Genomic DNA, 17,984 nt, shown 5'->3' on the forward strand with positions numbered 1-17,984 from the left:
CTGAACTGACACTGTAAGGAGCTATAAAGATTTGTCAAGCATGTGAGTTGCCACAACAGCATGTTAACTGCATGCTAATACAGTCAGTGGCAGTGCTACTGTGAGCAGTTTCCAATCAGAGAGGGAAGCACATACAGCCACAGTCCGAGAACAGGATGTTTGACCACATATGCTGTGGCTTAAAGCACATGACTAAACAGTGGTAAGTGGCCCATGGTAAGGCATGCTCCATCTGCCATAGGAAGAACCATTTTGCCATGTAATGCTTCTCGTAAAGAGGAAATGAAAAGATGATCAGTAAACTTGGTTGAAAATACTGATTTAAGTGAGACATTTTTGTTAGTTTGAGCAACTTTTAAAATGAGCCAGACACAGAAATAAATGCCATGGTAAAAGACAAATTGACAGTACCACTGGTAACTGGGACACTTGTCACACCGAAACTAGACACTGGTGTGTGAAAGCAAATCTGATCAGCTTATCTGACATCAAAGGAATGAAAGAAATAAAAAAAAACATAATCAACCCTGAAAGACTACAACGGACAAAATATTAAAAACTTTGGCACATGTAGATTAAAGTAATAGTGGAAAAAAAAAGTACAGTAGTCATTGAAGAACACGAATCACTGCTTGTGAAAAAGCCTGTAAAGATATTGGACTTGTGAGACGAGTGTACTATATCAGTGCAGATGTACAATCACCAAATAACTCTTTTGATGACCTAGTTCACATTTTTGCAGATGTATTTAAAAGACCATTCACATATAAAATTGTGCTAAAGAATGACGCAAAGCATGCACCAGTTGAGCATGCTGCAAGAAGAGTCCCTGTACTACTAAAGTTCGACACTTCACAAGGTTTCTGGGTATTAAAGCTGAATGAAAGCAGCACCACATACTGCATCTTCAATACACCGTTTGGCAGATACTGTTTCCTAAGACTACCTTTTGGAATAATCTCGGAGAATCTCCGATATATTTCACAGGGCAATGGGGCATGGAACAGAAGGACTGGAAGATGTCCAGATTTATGTGGATGAGATAATTATCTGGGGCTCTATAATGCAAGAACACAAGGAGAGCAAGGGTACACAAATATAGACTCGGCAAGAGTAAGTGCCAGTTTGATGTGCAAGAAATTGTATTTTTTGGAGACAAGCTCACTGCACAGGGTGTACAGCCTGACCAAGAAAAAGTCAAAGCAGCACTGGACATCCCAAAACCCACAGAAGAGATAGGAGTGATTAGTGAGTGAGCGATGACTGAACGATGAGTCACCATGAAGTAAGGGAGGTGCAACAGCTAATGGACTGGTGAGAGTCAACAACCTGTCTCTGAATGTGAACAAAACAAAAGAGTTGATGGGATGATGACTGTCCACTTAACATCGATCCTCTGTGGAGGTTGTAAAGAGCATCAAATGCCTTGGTGTTCACCTGGCAGACGTTCCTCAACACCAGCTCCATAACTAAGAAGGCCCACAGCATCTCTACTTCCTGCGGAAGCTGAGAAATGCCCACCACCCATTCTCACCACCTTCTGCTGAGGGACTATCAAGAGACACTATCTTGTGTCTGAATTGCTCTGTTCTGTGTCTTTGTTTTGGCTTTTTTTTTTGCAATTTTTGCACACTCAAACTTTATGTGGTCCTGTGTTCATTGTCTGCTATATGTACATGGTCTTGGAGGAAAGTTGTCTTGCTTCATTGTGTACTGTACCACTGCTGGTTGAAATGACAATACAGTGGTCCCTCGCTATATCGTGGTTCACTTTTCACGACCTCACTGCTTTGCAGAATTTTTTTTTTGGTGCAATTTTCTTTTGTTTTGTTTTTTGTTTCTTTTGGGGGGGGGGGGGGGGGGGGGTTTACAGCACATTGTGTTCTGCGTCCTGATCAGCTGTAGACCATTTTCAATTAATCTCATGCCGTGTCTCCTGTACAGTACAGAAAGTGTTCTGCTTGTCAAATTAACATAAATCTTCACTAGCAGAAGACAACAAACACAACAGTGTCGACGTCAAAGGATTATAAGGTGCATTAAGCGAAACAAAATAGTTAGATAAGTCAAACTTTACTCAAGTCATTCTTTTTGCTTCCTCTAAATCCGTACCATTGATTCATTAATGTTTCTTTTTTTTTTTTGCCTGTCCCATTTGGTTCTTTAGCCGTCAGAATTGTTGTCTGAAGGCCAACAAGGATACCCAATGGATTTACTTTACCGAGTGGATCATCACGGTCTTGCCGTATTGGTCCATTTGATCGACCTTTGTTGTTATTATTTATTTTATTTTATTTTATTTTCAGTTGTTGCAGACGGGACATGACTAGGGGATAGGAAAGGGAGAAAGAAAGATGAAGGAAAAGAAAAACAGAGCGGAAGAGGGACAGTGAGAAAGGAAACTTAAAAAGAGGAAGAGAGAGAAAAAAACAAACAAAAACTCCAGGATCACCTGTTGAGAGAAAAAGAAGAGAAAACAAGCAAAAAAAGAGAGCAACATAATAAACACAACACCATCGCATTAATCCAGCTAAGTTTGGAGACTTTGGAGGGCCTGGGAGTTCCCAGAGAGGTGGAGTCTATGACATGACCTGACATATAGACACAGACAAACAGGCACACACAGACACAAACATACATTCACATATACAAATACTCAGCACTCACCCAACGTAAAGATAGACACAAATGGACATTGTACACACAATCACACTCCCCAAACATACTCTATACCCCGGGTCAAGCCCAGACTCATCCATCGGACTGCCAGATGGAGAAGTGTGATTCTTGAAACCAGAGAACATGTCTCCATTGATGTAGAGTCCAGTGGTGGTGTACCTTACCTTAAGTATCTGTTGCTTTGCTTTGTATTTGGTTATGTAAGATGCAGCTGCTTCGACCACAGAAACCCATTCCATGAAGCTCTCTATGGACTGTTCTTGAGCCAATCTTAAACTCAAGTTTGGAGGTTTGTAGTGAATGGAAAATATTTAGTAGCAAGGAAATTTCATGACTGGACTTGTTGCACAGGTGGCATCTTATCACAGGAATTTACTGAGCTTCTGAGAGTGACCCATTCTTCACAAATGTTAGATAGGGAACGCAGTGCACTGCTCCTGCTTCTGATTGAAGCAATAGTCAACTTAGTTAACAGTCAAGTGTATTTGTAGGTAGAATCATTAAAAATAATTCTTCCTGATGATGATTCCTGATCATACTTCAGTAAGAAATTTAGTTATGTTTGTGGTGTGATGCACATGCACCTGTTATGTTGTGCATGTCTCTTGGGAAAAGAGACTTGATTTTTTACTGCACACAGTGTATTGTAGAGAAGTTTTGGAAGTAGACTGTTACCCTGATACTAACAGACACAAGACTAAGGCCCCACACAGGAATTTGGCCTTGGTCATAAATATGCTGTTATATGGTAAATGGACTATTTCTGATATAGCGCTTTTCTACTCTCCTGGAGTACTCAAAGTGCTCTATACGACATGCCTCATTCACCCATTCACACCCACTCGTACAAGCACTTCTATACACAAGTGCAAACTAACCTGCATTCACATGCATTCACACTCCGATGAATGCATCGGAGGACAATTTGGGGTTAGTATCTTGCCCAAGGATACTTGATATGCAGACTGGGGAAGCCAAGGATCAAACCACCGACCTACCGATCAGTAGCTGATCTGCTCTACCACCTGGGCCCCAGCCACCCCATAGTATGCACTATACCCCCTTCTTAACCCTACACTGGAGGACAAGAGATGGTTGCAATGGTAACGGAAGCGTCATCTCCAAATAAGAAGTGGCCAGAAAGCTGCAGAAGAAGAAACCTGAGTCGACATCAGACCCAAGACCACTCTAAACTGTTTTGACCAATCACTTTGGTGCCCTGTTTATCACACATAATATCACACATAATAAAATGCATTTAATTTCTGGGTGTGGGGCTTTTTGTTTATTTGGCTCTCCTGACGAAGCAAAGAGAGATGACAGCCATTTTTTTAACTCGAACCTTTGATTGCTCGAATAAAGAAAACATAAAGTCGGAATTTGAGTCATCAAATTTCAGGCATCATTGCTTTTTGTATTTAATTAATGGAAATATGGCTTTTGAGTATCAGTAGTGTTCCCTCAGGATAAGCAAGGAAGTAGTGCTTGCCTTGACACATTTAAAAATAGACATAAAATGTACCAAAGTAAATATCTCTCTCCTTTAAGACACTACTGACATGAAGCTTCTTGCCTGTCAATTAATATGTCCATCCAGCCTTTACATTTGTGCCATCTTGTGGCTGCAGTTGACTATTGTCGCTGAAAGCTGCAATTATTTTGACCTCATTGAACACTGTCGCTCTCTCTGTAACACAGGCGGTCCATCCGCACTTCATATGGAAACACATTAGCAAGTAAAGGAGCTCCAATGATTTAGCATCTAACAGACAAGTTTCTTCTTGCTAACCACCTTGGTCAATGTATGTGATATAGAGAAGATGGAGCTTGAAAAGGTTGTTAATAATTCCTTGAGTACATTAGCAGGGAAAGCTAATGTACTCAAGGACATTGTCAGAGCTGCTGTCCCCTGCCTGATGGACAGGGGACAGCAGCTCTGACAATGTCCTTAACCTCCTGACTACCAGGAAAAAAATGTTATCCAATCAATTTTTTTTAAATCCCCCAATGTTTGTAAGGTAATCAGAAATATTTGGTGACTGAAATATTTTTTTGGGGAAAAAAAGTTTTTATTTTTCAGATATCACGTGTCCACCGACAACAAAATGCAATACATTTCTTTCTGCTTCTAAAAAGGACTCCTTTTCTGGTCATTTGAAAAAAACAGAACAAAATGGAGGAAATGACTACAAATGTCCACTACGGAGGACATTTTTTAAACACTTCAATACTATACTAAAATAAAGTTAGAATTAAGCATACTATGTTTTAATGTGTTACTAAGAGACTTATCTAAAATATGTTAATAACATTTATAGCCAAAAATTGCTCAGTAAACAGTTTTGTGCACTTACTTTTGTTCTTTCCATAAAATGTGCTTGCAGCAATGGCCGCCATATTCCTTGATGAAAACACTAAAGTCCCTAGAGCCCCACCCCTTCATATTTGGTATAATTGGAAAGCCATAAATGTCCTCTGTAGATACCAAAAGGAGGTAATTCTGTAGTATGCAGTGGATGGGAATTATTCAGGTTTAGAAAGGTCCTCTACAGAGGACAAACATGCAAGTTGAGTTCAGCAGCACTTTCAGATTAGCATCTATGAGAATGTCTAGGAATATACTTAACTAGCATTTAATCCCCTGTAGATATTGACAGTTAACCATGTCACTCACTGCTCACCTTTTAATTCAGCAGTTTTGGTTTTTTTTTGTTATCAACATATTTTAGTATCTTTGTTTTCTCTAATTAGATATGTGTTCCTCCCAGGACAGCCACTATAAACTTTATAAAAGATGCTGAAAATGAAACACAATATCAAGTACTTCAAATGAGAAATATTAATTACTTTAACACTGATTTTTCCATTTTTCAATTCATCATATATATATATATTATATAATATTCATTATATTTCATATATATATGTATGTATATATCTATATATATATATATATATAGATAGTAGGGGTGCAACGATATTCGTATCGATATTGAACCGTTCGATACAGTGCTTTCGGTTCGGTACGCATATGTATCGAACAATACAACATTTGTAATTTATTTTATCAACTTTCCTTCTGACGATGCTGTCTGTGTTGAGCGCTCAGTGAATCTGCATTCGACTACTCCGCCTAGGCTGCACTGTCGAGCGCAGATCCACTGAGCGCTCAACACAGACAGCATAGTCAGAAGGAAGAGCGCAGGGCAAGCTAGCAAGACAGAAGTTAAGCTGTCCTTGCAACATGGACCTCCCCCACTCTCATTCAGATCTGGCGTTTGGAATTATTTTGGTTTTCATGTGACGTATGACCCTGAAGGTAAGCGAGTCATGGACTAAAGTAAAACAGTATGTTGAATGTGCCATGCAATGCTCAATTACATGGGTGGGAACTAGTGTGTTAGCGCAGTTAGCTCGTTAACGTGTTGGCCGTCTAGCCCTATGCACGGGGCGATCGGCGGTAGCTCGTTAACGGAGATTTGCCGTGTGGTGGCGGCGTTAAGGTCATTTCAACGAGATTAACCTGAAAGCACTAGTGGGAACACAACGAATATGACTGCACATTTACGCCGACATCATCCTAGTGCAAAGACAAAAACAACAAGCATGCTACTAACTTTAGCCGAGTCATTTAGACAGCTGTTAGCACATGATTCTCCTTATGCTGCTGAGAATATAGCCCAGAAGAAGCGGATAGTATAGCTTTTATTTTGGAAAGAGACATTTCTCTGTAATAAACTCTCTTTTCCAAAGATGAGTGATTCCTCAATCAGATACAGGGCTTGCACAATCGCTAGCCCGACGTCCTGGGGCTAGCGTTTTTTTTCAGACGGGCTACCCTGCCCGTCGGGCTATTGTAGGAAGGAAAAATATATGTCAATGCTTTTGCATTCTTTCAGAAATGTAGCTGGGTAATTATGTCATTGGCATCGGTGAGCCACTGTCAATATGTGACATATTGAAATCGTGTTTGAATTTGCGCTTGTTTTTTTGCTTTCACTTTGCAATCGTGCGAACTGTGTATAGAGAGTGACAGCACTGATCTGTGAGTGATGATAATTTGCGCACCAATTCCTCTGACATCGTCTTATTAATCGTTAGCTTACTATGCAAACATGACAAGTGAAATCTCCCGCAGCAAGCTTAAACATGTGAGAGGTTGATCGCGCAGAGAATCGCTGAGCTTATGTGAGTCCGTGTGTAAAAGCAGCAGGATATATATTTTAGTTCTGCTGAGCCAAATAAGACAGGTCAGGGTGAAGAAGTGACAGCCAAAGAAAAGCTTACCACAAAACGGAGAAGTTATGACAAATGAGACTATAAGGCAAAAAGAAAGTGCAGCTTTATGGTTTCATGGACAAAAGAATTTCTGTGGCTGCAATATGACGAGCTAAATAACCAGGGCTGCACATAAGTGGTCCGCAGGTGCGCATTCGCTGTCAAAATAAAAAACGCGCACAAGGGTTAGGGTTAAATTTAAAAACTGTACTTTTGAGTTAAAATATATATTTATAATTTTAATAAATGACAAATTAAAAATGCATGAACATTTTTTTTGTATCGAAAAAATATCGAACCGTGACACCAAAGTATCGAACCGAACCGAACCGTGAATTTTGTGTATCGTTGCACCCCTAATAGATAGATATTAAATGTTTATAAAAGTCACAGACGCCACTGTTGAGTATTGTCTTGTGTCAAGTGATTATGTTTTTATCTGATGGAGAATCAAGAAGAGAGATCACAGAGCTTTTCAAATTGAAATATTGTAGGCCATGAATACAGCAATATCACTTTATGAATATAGCCATTACTATGAAAATATTTCCTGTGAATTTGACATGTTCGCTTGAGAGCATTCAAGTGCTGGAGGTGTTAAAACATCTGAGAACATAAATATGGTTAGTGAACAATATAAATAAATAATATAGACAAATCGAATTAATACAATTACGAGTTTTAATTCCTTTCCAGATGAAAAAAAAATGTATTACAGTAATCCTTCATTATTCTTCTATTAAGTTGAATGTCAGAAATGTAATTAGAAACATTTTAAATTTCTAACGCCTTAATACCTTAATACCTTCTTTATCACTTTGTCAACTAGTAACATAAGGATTCCAGTCTTCACTGCCCACAAGAAAATTGACTAATGCTTTAGTCATCTGAAATGTTTTCAGTGACATAGCTTTCTCAGAATCAAAGACAAAACAAAGAAAAACAGGATACACATTGAAAATAAACTACAATAAAATGAAATAAATGCAATACAGGAAGGTAATGGAATTAGAGACGCTTTTTTACTGTAGGACTTTATTATTGTTTTAGGGCAGTGAAAAACAGTTGGGATTCTGTGCATGTGTGGGAGGGTTGCACAGGATTAAGGTTGGAGGATGCTGCCTGGAAGGTCATGCTCAGCATGCCTCTCTGGTTGGAGAGCGATAGAGGAGGAGTGACCTCAGGTTTCCAAGTGAGGAAGATAGCTGAGGGTGGATCTACTATTACCACCACCAACAACCACTCCTCCTTACCTTACAGACAGCAACCAAGTGATGCTGTCCTTGGAGAATCTACCTGATAGACATAAGGAGCATTCAGTCAAAGGACAAAGAAGGAGTTTCTTTTAACAGGAGGCAGGGATCTGAGTAAATGGTGGGAAAAAAATCTAGAAAAAATCTTAATACCATCAATGAAGTAAAAAGGAAGCTGACTTAATTAATTGTGGACTGCATTAGATGACAAATGCATTGCAGATTTTCCTGAAAACTAGCTTTCCAATGCAGTCGAAGCCTATAAGTTAAAGCTGATTATCAGTCAACAATTAACCCCCCCCCCCTAACAGAAAGATTTTCTTTTTTAAAAAGCTGATAGTTTTAACGTGTTAGAGCAAAAATGAGATCAACTTAGACGTCATTGTCATCATTCAAATTGAATAATTTTTTTATGCAAACCTGATGAAAATCGTTCCAATATTTCCCCCTGAATGAAGATGTAGAGAAACTGTAGCTGATTTCCTGTTTTGAGCAGTGAAGGTCTGAGGGAACAAGTACCCTGTAATAAAGCAGAGTAAGGTCAGCAGACTCCCAATGTGTCAGCACACTGTGCTGGATTAGCTGCTGTAAGCCTATTAAAGTGGTTTGGACTGGGTGGGCCAGCACAGACTACACTTCACTCTTTACATGCAATGATGCAGGCTGGCTGGCTTGAAGCTGCGACCACAGTACGGCATGTGTCCTGTAGGAGTGTCCTTGACCAGCACGGTATTGGTAGACGCATTCCTACAGTCCTTTCAATGTTCTTTTAATGGGATGCAGAGAGCTCAGTTGGATAAGCTGCAGGACCAGGCTGACACCAGAACAAGTGCTGGAGAGGCTGGTCGGGCTGACTCTCCCACTGCACCTCCCCTACCCCCTACAGTGGCAGTGACGCCACATAGGATGGGGGCAGGCTACGACCCTCAGGTGTTCCTTGAAACATTACAGGCAATGGCAGAGGCATGCCAGGCTACCTGGCTACCTGTGCCGTTGGAAAGAGAGGCGCGGCTGTCAGGTCATGCTGACGGCCACGCAGCCAGAGGTGGTGGAGGGTTGCAGCTGGCAGCTAGTGGGACGAGGCTATTTCCAGGTCCCCACGGCCCTGCCCTGGCAGAGCAGCCACTGCAGCTACAGGACACTAACCCCTTTCTCCCAGATCTGCCTCACCAGGTCCTGCCAGCGCTGACCCACGGCGGGCCACACCAATGCTAAGGCAGAAGTGTTAGAGATGCGGGTGACAGGACATATGCGGCGGGAGTGTCCATTGATGGAGGTTGGTCAGGTGTTCCATGTCATTGGGGTCCCAAGAGCGACATACAGTGTTCGGGTAAGCTGCCAGGCTTTGGTGGACTCAGGCTGCATGCAGACATTCCTTTTATCTCAACAATTCTAAAAAAAGACTAGTTACAAAACAGCTAACTGATCATCTGCAGAGGAATGTTTATTTAAAGAATTTTACTCAAGATTCAGATTTCATCACAGTACAAAAACAGCATTGGTAACAGTTACAAAGAATCTTATGGCTTTTAACAGTGATTAGAGCATTCAAAAGGCATTAAAGGTACTGCTGCAATAGTTTGAATCTTATTTAATAGACCCCAATTTGTTGATGTAAATGGAGAGCCCTCTTCACACACTTGATGGACTTCTACAGGATCTAAAAGACACATACACTATACATGTGTTATATTACTGCTCCCCTATGAGCTGTCCCAGGCAGGCATCTTCTGCCTGACACTAGACTATAAAAGTTAGCTCAAATATCTTATGTATCAAAGTTGTATTGGCGATTTGTTTTGATCTATAGTTTTAGTATCCTAAATTTTTGTTTTATAGGCTTTTTCCATGTAAATCCCACATTCACTCAAGCCGTGAATACTTCTGGCTTGAGTGAATGCTGGTGCGTCTGGCTGCCGCTATTGACCGGTACATTTTTTGACTTGGATTTATCATTTTATTTTGTGCTTTTTTCTAATTTTTCCTTTGTTGTCATTGTTATATTATGTGTTTTATTCTCCCCCCCACAGCTTGGCTCTTTTGCCATCAGAATTATTGTCTAAAGGCAAAGAAAGATGCCCAACAGATTTACTTTACCAAATGGACTATCCCGGCCTTGCCGTATTGGTCTATTTGATTCACCTTTGCTTTTATTGTTCATTTTATTTTCACTTGCTACACACGGGACAGACATGACTGGGGGAAAGAAAAGGGAGAATGAAAGAGAGGGAGGGAAAGAAAAACATTGGGGAAGAGCGACGGTGATAAAGGGCAAAAAACAAAAACCAACAAAACAAACAGACAAAAAATACAAATATCAATCACCTGGATCACCTGTTAAGAAAGAAAAAAAGAGAAAACAAGCCAAAAAAAAAAAAAAAAAAAAAAAAGGGGAAGAGGAAACAGGAAGCTGAGACGATATATGATAAGCTGTGACCGCGCTGCAGGACTACAGATGATACTGCTCCGTGTCACATCAGAACATCATCGCAATAATCTATGTGAATATAACAGTAAATACTAAATATGGAATATTATTGTGCAGCACATAAGATCAACAGAACACAGTGTGCTTTGAGGTAGGAGCCAAAAAGGGTGTAGTTTGTGTCTGTGAGCACCCGTGTGTACACCTGTGAGCATGGACGCGCTTGTATTTAAAAGGTTCCTTCATGTAATGATCTGCTAGAGGGTGTGGGGGGCCACAGCCCCGTCCTCCAGGGCATGAAGCAGGTATGGAGGAGATCCAGGCTCCAGCCATCCAGAGGCCCTCAGAGCACAAGAGACCAAGAAAGACCAACAGAGGGGCAGCCGCGCCACTGTCCCAGAAAGAGCTGAGGAGAGTCCCAGATGAGGGCTCACTCAGCAGCCGTGGAGCAGAAGCCGGGGGGGGGGGGGTTGCAGTGACGCGCCCGTGAGCTCCGCCGGCAGCCAGCTGTGCCAGAGTGACCGAGCCCCAGGCCGAGGGCAACCGACCCCCTTTGGGGGTGGGGGCTAGAGTTTTATTCTATTGTTAAGTGTCCTCTGGTGTCTTGAAAGGCACTTTCAAATAAGATTTATTATTATTATTATTATTACAACAGTCTTCTCTCAAGACATGTTTTGCACTTCAAGGAATAAAAATGCTTTTCATTGTGCCTTTAATTGTGCAATTTACAAATAGTGCAAAATGCAGACAAAAAAAACGAAAGTAAATTTAAAGAAGACATTTTACTGAATATAATTAAGATTAATTATCATTGACTGTTCACACCCTCCTGCTGATCCATGTAGCGGTCTGGAGGGTGCAGCAGATTGAAGCGCAGCAGCTGCAGATCCACAACTTGCCGTTGCTCCTTTACATGGCCCCAGCACTCTCTGGGACCCCAGGCAGGTGGAGATGGGGGAGGCGGGTCAGAGTCAGCGGGATTGGAGTAGTTTTCCTCAGGATGCTGGTGGTTGTTGTTGGGGTCAGAAGGGGATAAGCTGCTGTTGCTGTGGCAGCGAACTAGGAATTTTCCCCGGTGGTGACGATGGTAGAACATGCCAGCAACCACCAGCAGCGCAAGAATTAGTGAGCTGAGCAGGAAGAAAAGGACGTATACACCTTTGGCTTCAGTGGACAGGCGTGAGCTGCAACCTGAAGGGAAAACGAAAACCCCGCCAAACAAAACAGGAGATCAGCAGCTGAAATAAAGCAGAATATCTGCAAGTCTAACTAAGATTTCTGATATGGGTCAAACATACCTGCAGCCTTCATGTCCACACAGATGGTTCCTCCTGATCCCAGGCGGGAGTTATCCTGAAAGCCTGCCCGGCAATGGCATGAGTAGGAGCCAAACTGGTTCACACAGTCTGCATTGAAGTCACATTGAGCAAGCTGGGTCCCACACTCATTAACATCTGAAACAGACATGCACAGAACTTTTAGCTGATAATGTGTTTAGTATTATATGCATTTAAAATAAACTATGTAAAAACAATTAGTGTAATCAAATATGTATTTATCAGTAATCACTGTTTTTGACTCCTTCCTGTTTACAGATTTGTCCAGAGTAACATTACCAAGCAATTTTGGACACTTCCATACCTGCAGTCGACACAGACATAATGATTGCCTTTCTCAGATTTCCTTTGCCACTGGCATCAACTTCAATGAGCCCCTGGAGAGCAGAGTGGATGCCCCTGTGGACATGCATGCCTCTAGGTCCCTGTCTAACTTGCAGCCAGAGGATGTACAGCACTCCTGCATGCAACCTGTGCACAAAACCTGTAATTATGTACCGTAACATATACCTTAACAGTAAAGCAGCTTTATGGTCCATAGATCCCGTTTCATTATTGAGTCTAAAACAGACTACACAATGACATAAGTTCAGGCGCTGCAGAGTGAGGTTTAATGTAATAAATACACCAGTCCACAGTTCTCAAGTGGAGTTTCCAGGATTTGTTTTTAGTATGGTAGCAAAAGAGGAAAATGAATGAGAGAGGTGGGGAAAAGGTCTGGTCCTATATGCTGGATACAAAGTAAAAGGCACCCTTTTTCCCCCCAAGTTGGACATGGAGTCCCAGAGTGACAGTCAAAATGTCCAAAATGTGAAGCAAATGAAAATTCCAACAACCACAGCAGAACAACGGGTATCAGACAATGAAACGGCGATAGCAGACACTGAGCATAATTAACACAGATAAGAACAATCATGGGAAGACAGAGACAGGAACTAAAACTTACACAGAGCACTAAAGAAAACAGAATCGAAAACTAGGGGACAAAAGCATAAACAGAAAGACAAGACAGAGGAGGACCAAAATAAGGAAACTGATCAAGTTAAACACAAGAACATCAAAATTGGAGCCAAAGTTTAATACAAACCCTAGAACAATGAGGCAATCTAAACAGGTACCCAGAACTCCAAAGAAACCAAACAGGGACTTAAATAATACAATTTAAAACTTTAAACACTACAATAAAAGTAAAACCCTAAACAGAAACCCAAATTCAGCAACTTCAGAATCAACACAACACTGCACAAGAGCATAAAAATTGTAAAACTACTGACACAAAACAAAGTGGCAAAACTGTAGTGAAATAGAAGAAACATCTCAAGTGTACAAGTGTTCAAATTACATTTTACATCTGATCCCATCTATACTTTCATCCAGTCGTGGTCGGTTTTGCAAGATTAGACCAATGGTATTTACGTGTGGAGTTGCAGTTCTTTTCTGCATAGGTTCACTCAGAAAAGACAGTCTCATTCAAAGACAAACTTATACTTCAGCATTAATGGAAAGACTTGTGAGGATGTTTTCTACAAACCTTTTTATTCTTTTGGAAGACACCGACAGTTGTGCATGCAGAGCCTCCAGCTGTTTGCTGATCTACAGAAACAAAAGCCATGTACAAAGTTTAGTCTGGGCCTTCACCATTTCTTAATGCGTCAATGAAGCTTTGTTTTTTATATTTATTACAAAAACAAAAAAAAAACAAAAAACAAAAACATGCTACATATGACACGCACGTACACACACACACACACACGCACGCACCAAAGCTTTTACTGAAAGCAGCAGTGATCTGGCCAGGTTGTCCCAAGACTTCAGCAAATCCTGACTAAAGTTGATCTCTATGGCCACTTCAAGCAGGTGATCTGTCAGAGAGATTTCAGAAGACCAAAATAAAGTCATTATATTAACAGTTTCACTGGTAGCTCAGATAAAATTAATTAAAGTTGATCTCCAGATTAGACATACAGGCATACACAAAGTTTGGACACACCTTCTCATTAAATGTTTTTTTTTTCCTTTAATTTTACTACGTTCTACACTGTAGACATCAAATATATGAAACAAGATGTATGTAGCAAAGAAAAAAAAAAAAAACTCTAAATATACTTTATATTTCAGATTCCTGAAAGTAGCCACCCTTTGCTTTCTTGACAGCACTGCAATCCCTTGGCCTTTTCTCAATGACCTTCAGGATGTAGTCACCTGTCAGGGTTCGATTGTGGAATTTCATACCTTCTTAATGGAGTTGGGATGATCAGTTGTGTTCTGCAGAAGTCAGGTTGGTACAAAGCTGAAAGTTCTATTTGACAACTACTAGAAATTATATTATACCAAGAACCAATCAGCTAAATAAAGAGAAATGACAGTCCATCATGACTTTAAGAACTGAAGGTCAGTCAGTCTGGAAAATTCCTCAAACTTTGACTGTGTTGCCAAGTGCAGTCTCAAAAACCATCAAGCACTATGATGAAACTGGATGAGGATGCCCCAGGAAAGAAAGACCAAGAGTCAACTCTGCTGCTGAGGATATATTCATCCGAGTCACCAACCTCAGAAATCTGAAGTTAACAGCGACTCAGATTAAGCCCAAATAAATGCCACACAGAGTTCCAGTAGCAGACACATCTCTACATCAACTGTTCAGAGGAGACTGTGTGAATCAGACCTTTATGGTCAAATAGCTGCTAAGAAACCACAACAAGCAGAAGAGATTTGTTTGTGCCAACAAACACAAGTATTGGACATTGTTGGGCATTTATTCAAAATTAAAAGGCACACAGAACCAGCATGGTTACCACAGCATCCTGCCATCTCATCCGGTTTGCATTTAGTTGGACCACCATGTATTTTTCAACAGGACAATGACCCCAAACATACCTCCAGGATGTGTAAGGGCTATTTGACCAAGAAGGACAGTGATGGAGTGCTGCGCCAGATGTCCTGGCCTCCAGTGTCACCTGACCTAAAACCCAGTCAAGATGGTTTGGGATGAGATGGAGCGCAGAGTGAAGGCAAAAGGGCCAACAAGTGTTCAGCATCTCTGGGAACTCCTTCAAGACTGTTGGAAAACCAGCTCAGGTGACAACCTCAAAGCTCATCGAGAGAAATCCAAGAGTGTGCAAAGCAGTAATCAAAGCAAAGGTTGGCTATTTTGAAGACTAAAGTATAAAGCATGTTATGAGTCATTTCATACTTTTATCTACTACAAAATTACATGTGTGTTCATTCATAATTTCGATGCCTTCAGTGAGAATGTACACAAACATCTATGAGTACAACCAATTGTGTACAGGGAGCGCAGAATTATTAGGCAAGTTGTATTTTTGAGGAATAATTTTATTATTGAACAACAACCATGTTCTCAATGAACCCAAAAAACTCAATATCAAAGCTGAATGTTTTTGGAAGTAGTTTTTAGTTTTAGGGGGATATCTGTGTGTGCAGGTGACTATTACTGTGCATAATTATTAGGCAACTTAACAAAAAAAAAAAAAAATATATATATATATATATATATATATATATATATATATATATATATATATATATATATATATATATATATATATATATATATATATATATATATATATATATATATATATACACACACACACACACACACACACACACCCCCATTTCAATTATTTATTTTTACCAGTGACACCAATATAACATCTCCACATTCACAAATATACATTTCTGACATTCAAAAACAAAACAAAAACAAACCAGCGACCAATATAGCCACCTTTCTTTGCAAGGACACTCAAAAGCCTGCCATCCATGGATTCTGTCAGTGTTTTGATCTGTTCACCATCAACATTGCGTGCAGCAGCAACCACAGCCTCCCACACTGTTCAGAGAGGTGTACTGTTTTCCCTCCTTGTAAATCTCACATTTGATGATGGACCACAGGTTCTCAATGGGGTTCAGATCAGGTGAACAAGGTGGCCATGTCATTAGTTTTTCTTCTTTTATACCCTTTCTTGCCAGCCACGCTGTGGAGTACTTGGACGCGTGTGATGGAGCATTGTCCTGCATGAAAATCATGTTTTTCTTGAAGGATGCAGACTTCTTCCTGTACCACTGCTTGAAGAAGGTGTCTTCCAGAAACTGGCAGTAGGACTGGGAGTTGAGCTTGACTCCATCCTCAACCCGAAAAGGCCCCACAAGCTCATCTTTGATGATACCAGCCCAAACCAGTACTCCACCTCCACCTTGCTGGCGTCTGAGTGGGACTGGAGCTCTCTGCCCTTTACCAATCCAGCCACGGGCCCATCCATCTGGCCCATCAAGACTCACTCTCATTTCATCAGTCCATAAAACCTTAGAAAAACCAGTCTTGAGATATTTCTTGGCCCAGTCTTGACGTTTCAGCTTGTGTGTCTTGTTCAGTGGTGGTTGTCTTTCAGCCTTTCTTACCTTGGCCATGTCTCTGAGTATTGCACACCTTGTGCTTTTGGGCACTCCAGTGATGTTGCAGCTCTGAAATATGGCCAAACTGGTGGCAAGTGGCATCTTGGCAGCTGCACGCTTGACTTTTCTCAGTTCATGGGCAGTTATTTTGCGCCTTGGTTTTTCCACACGCTTCTTGCGACCCTGTTGACTATTTTGAATGAAACGCTTGATTGTTCGATGATCACGCTTCAGAAGCTTTGCAATTTTGAGACTGATGCATCCCTCTGCAAGATATCTCACTATTTTTGACTTTTCTGAGCCTGTCAAGTCCTTCTTTTGACCCATTTTGCCAAAGGAAAGGAAGTTGCCTAATAATTATGCACACCTGATATAGGGTGTTGATGTCATTAGACCACACCCCTTCTCATTACAGAGATGCACATCACCTAATATGCTTAATTGGTAGTAGGCTTTCGAGCCTATACAGCTTGGAGTAAGACAACATGCATGAAGAGGATGATGTGGACAAAATACTCATTTGCCTAATAATTCTGCACTCCCTGTACTTAGTGAATACCTCAGGCAGCAGAAAGAAAGAAGAGGAGCAAGGAGAAGAAGCATCATGGAAGGATGGGCCCCTGTATGGTATAGATAGAGGAAGTCGCTGATATCCAGAAATCCTACCAGAAACTGGACAAAGCTGGAGTGAAAGACAGCACACAGGCTCTAATCATGGCAGCACAGGAACAAGCCCTAAGTACAAGAGAGGTGGGGGTCTACCACACTGGGCAAGATCCCAGATGCAGCCTAAGTAAAGATGCCCCAACACATAACAGCAGGGTGCACCACAACCAAGTGGCCAGCATAGTATACAGGAACATCTGTGCCAGCCTGAAAGTCCCAAGGTCAAAATAGGAGAAGCCCCTAGGGTGGTCAAGAATGAGTGAGCCAAGATCCTGTGGGACTTCCAGATATATAAAAAAAAGCTGGTGATGGCTAACAAACTGGGCATAGTAGTGGTGGACAAGCAGAGGAAGATAACCGTAGTTATAGATGTAGCAATACCAAATGACAGCAACATCAGGAAGAAGGAACATGAAAGGTACCAAGGGCTCAAAGAAGAGCTCAAGAAGATCTGGAGGATGAAGGTAACAGTGGTCCCAGTGGTATTCGGTGCACTTGGTGCAGTGACTCCCAAGCTAAGATCTGAGGAATAACATCTGAGAACTCTTTTCAGAACAGCGCAGTCATATAAATAGCAAAGATACTGCACAGGACCCTCAAGCTCGCAGGACTCTGGTAGAGGACCCTAGCTTGAAGGATAGACCACCCGCAGGGGAGAGAAGGGAATGACTTTTTTTTTTTTTAATAAATGAGTAAATCTATCTATAAAACATTTTTAAAATCCTGCTCATGACCAGACTGTGTGTTCAGCATAAGGTACAATGGCAATTTAGCCAGATAAAAAGAGAACTCACACTTCAGAAAATAAATAAATAAGACATTCTTGCTCAATACTCACCACCAGGAAAATGTTGAATTTCTGAGTCATTTTTCATGTTTGCTATGAGGGACAAAAAACAAAACAAAAACCACACAATAAAAAAAACA

At 41.0% G+C, this 17,984-nt stretch overlaps 1 protein-coding gene and 1 long non-coding RNA gene across 2 annotated transcripts in view; one reads left to right on the forward strand and one right to left on the reverse strand.

Annotated features, from left to right (window-relative positions):
- The window catches only part of LOC308395376, a 291,287-nt gene that overhangs the window by 109,095 nt on the left and 164,208 nt on the right, over window positions 1–17,984 (forward strand). The window lies entirely within an intron of this gene.
- LOC308395928 (uncharacterized protein) overlaps window positions 11,103–17,984 on the reverse strand; it is a gene marked incomplete at its 5' end in the record, with an annotated part of 12,495 nt that continues 5,613 nt past the window's right edge. Inside the window, 6 exons of the mRNA XM_080880979.1 lie at window positions 11,103–11,826; window positions 11,934–12,089; window positions 12,277–12,443; window positions 13,504–13,565; window positions 13,734–13,834; window positions 17,896–17,937. Of these exons, the coding sequence (XP_080737105.1) occupies window positions 11,444–11,826; window positions 11,934–12,089; window positions 12,277–12,443; window positions 13,504–13,565; window positions 13,734–13,834; window positions 17,896–17,937 (911 nt within the window). The 3' untranslated portion in view covers window positions 11,103–11,443. The remainder of the gene's footprint in view (window positions 11,827–11,933; window positions 12,090–12,276; window positions 12,444–13,503; window positions 13,566–13,733; window positions 13,835–17,895; window positions 17,938–17,984) is intronic.

Source organism: Rhamphochromis sp. 'chilingali', assembly GCF_963969265.1.
Source record: "Rhamphochromis sp. 'chilingali' genome assembly, chromosome: 4".
Lineage (NCBI taxonomy): Eukaryota > Metazoa > Chordata > Actinopteri > Cichliformes > Cichlidae > Rhamphochromis > Rhamphochromis sp. 'chilingali'.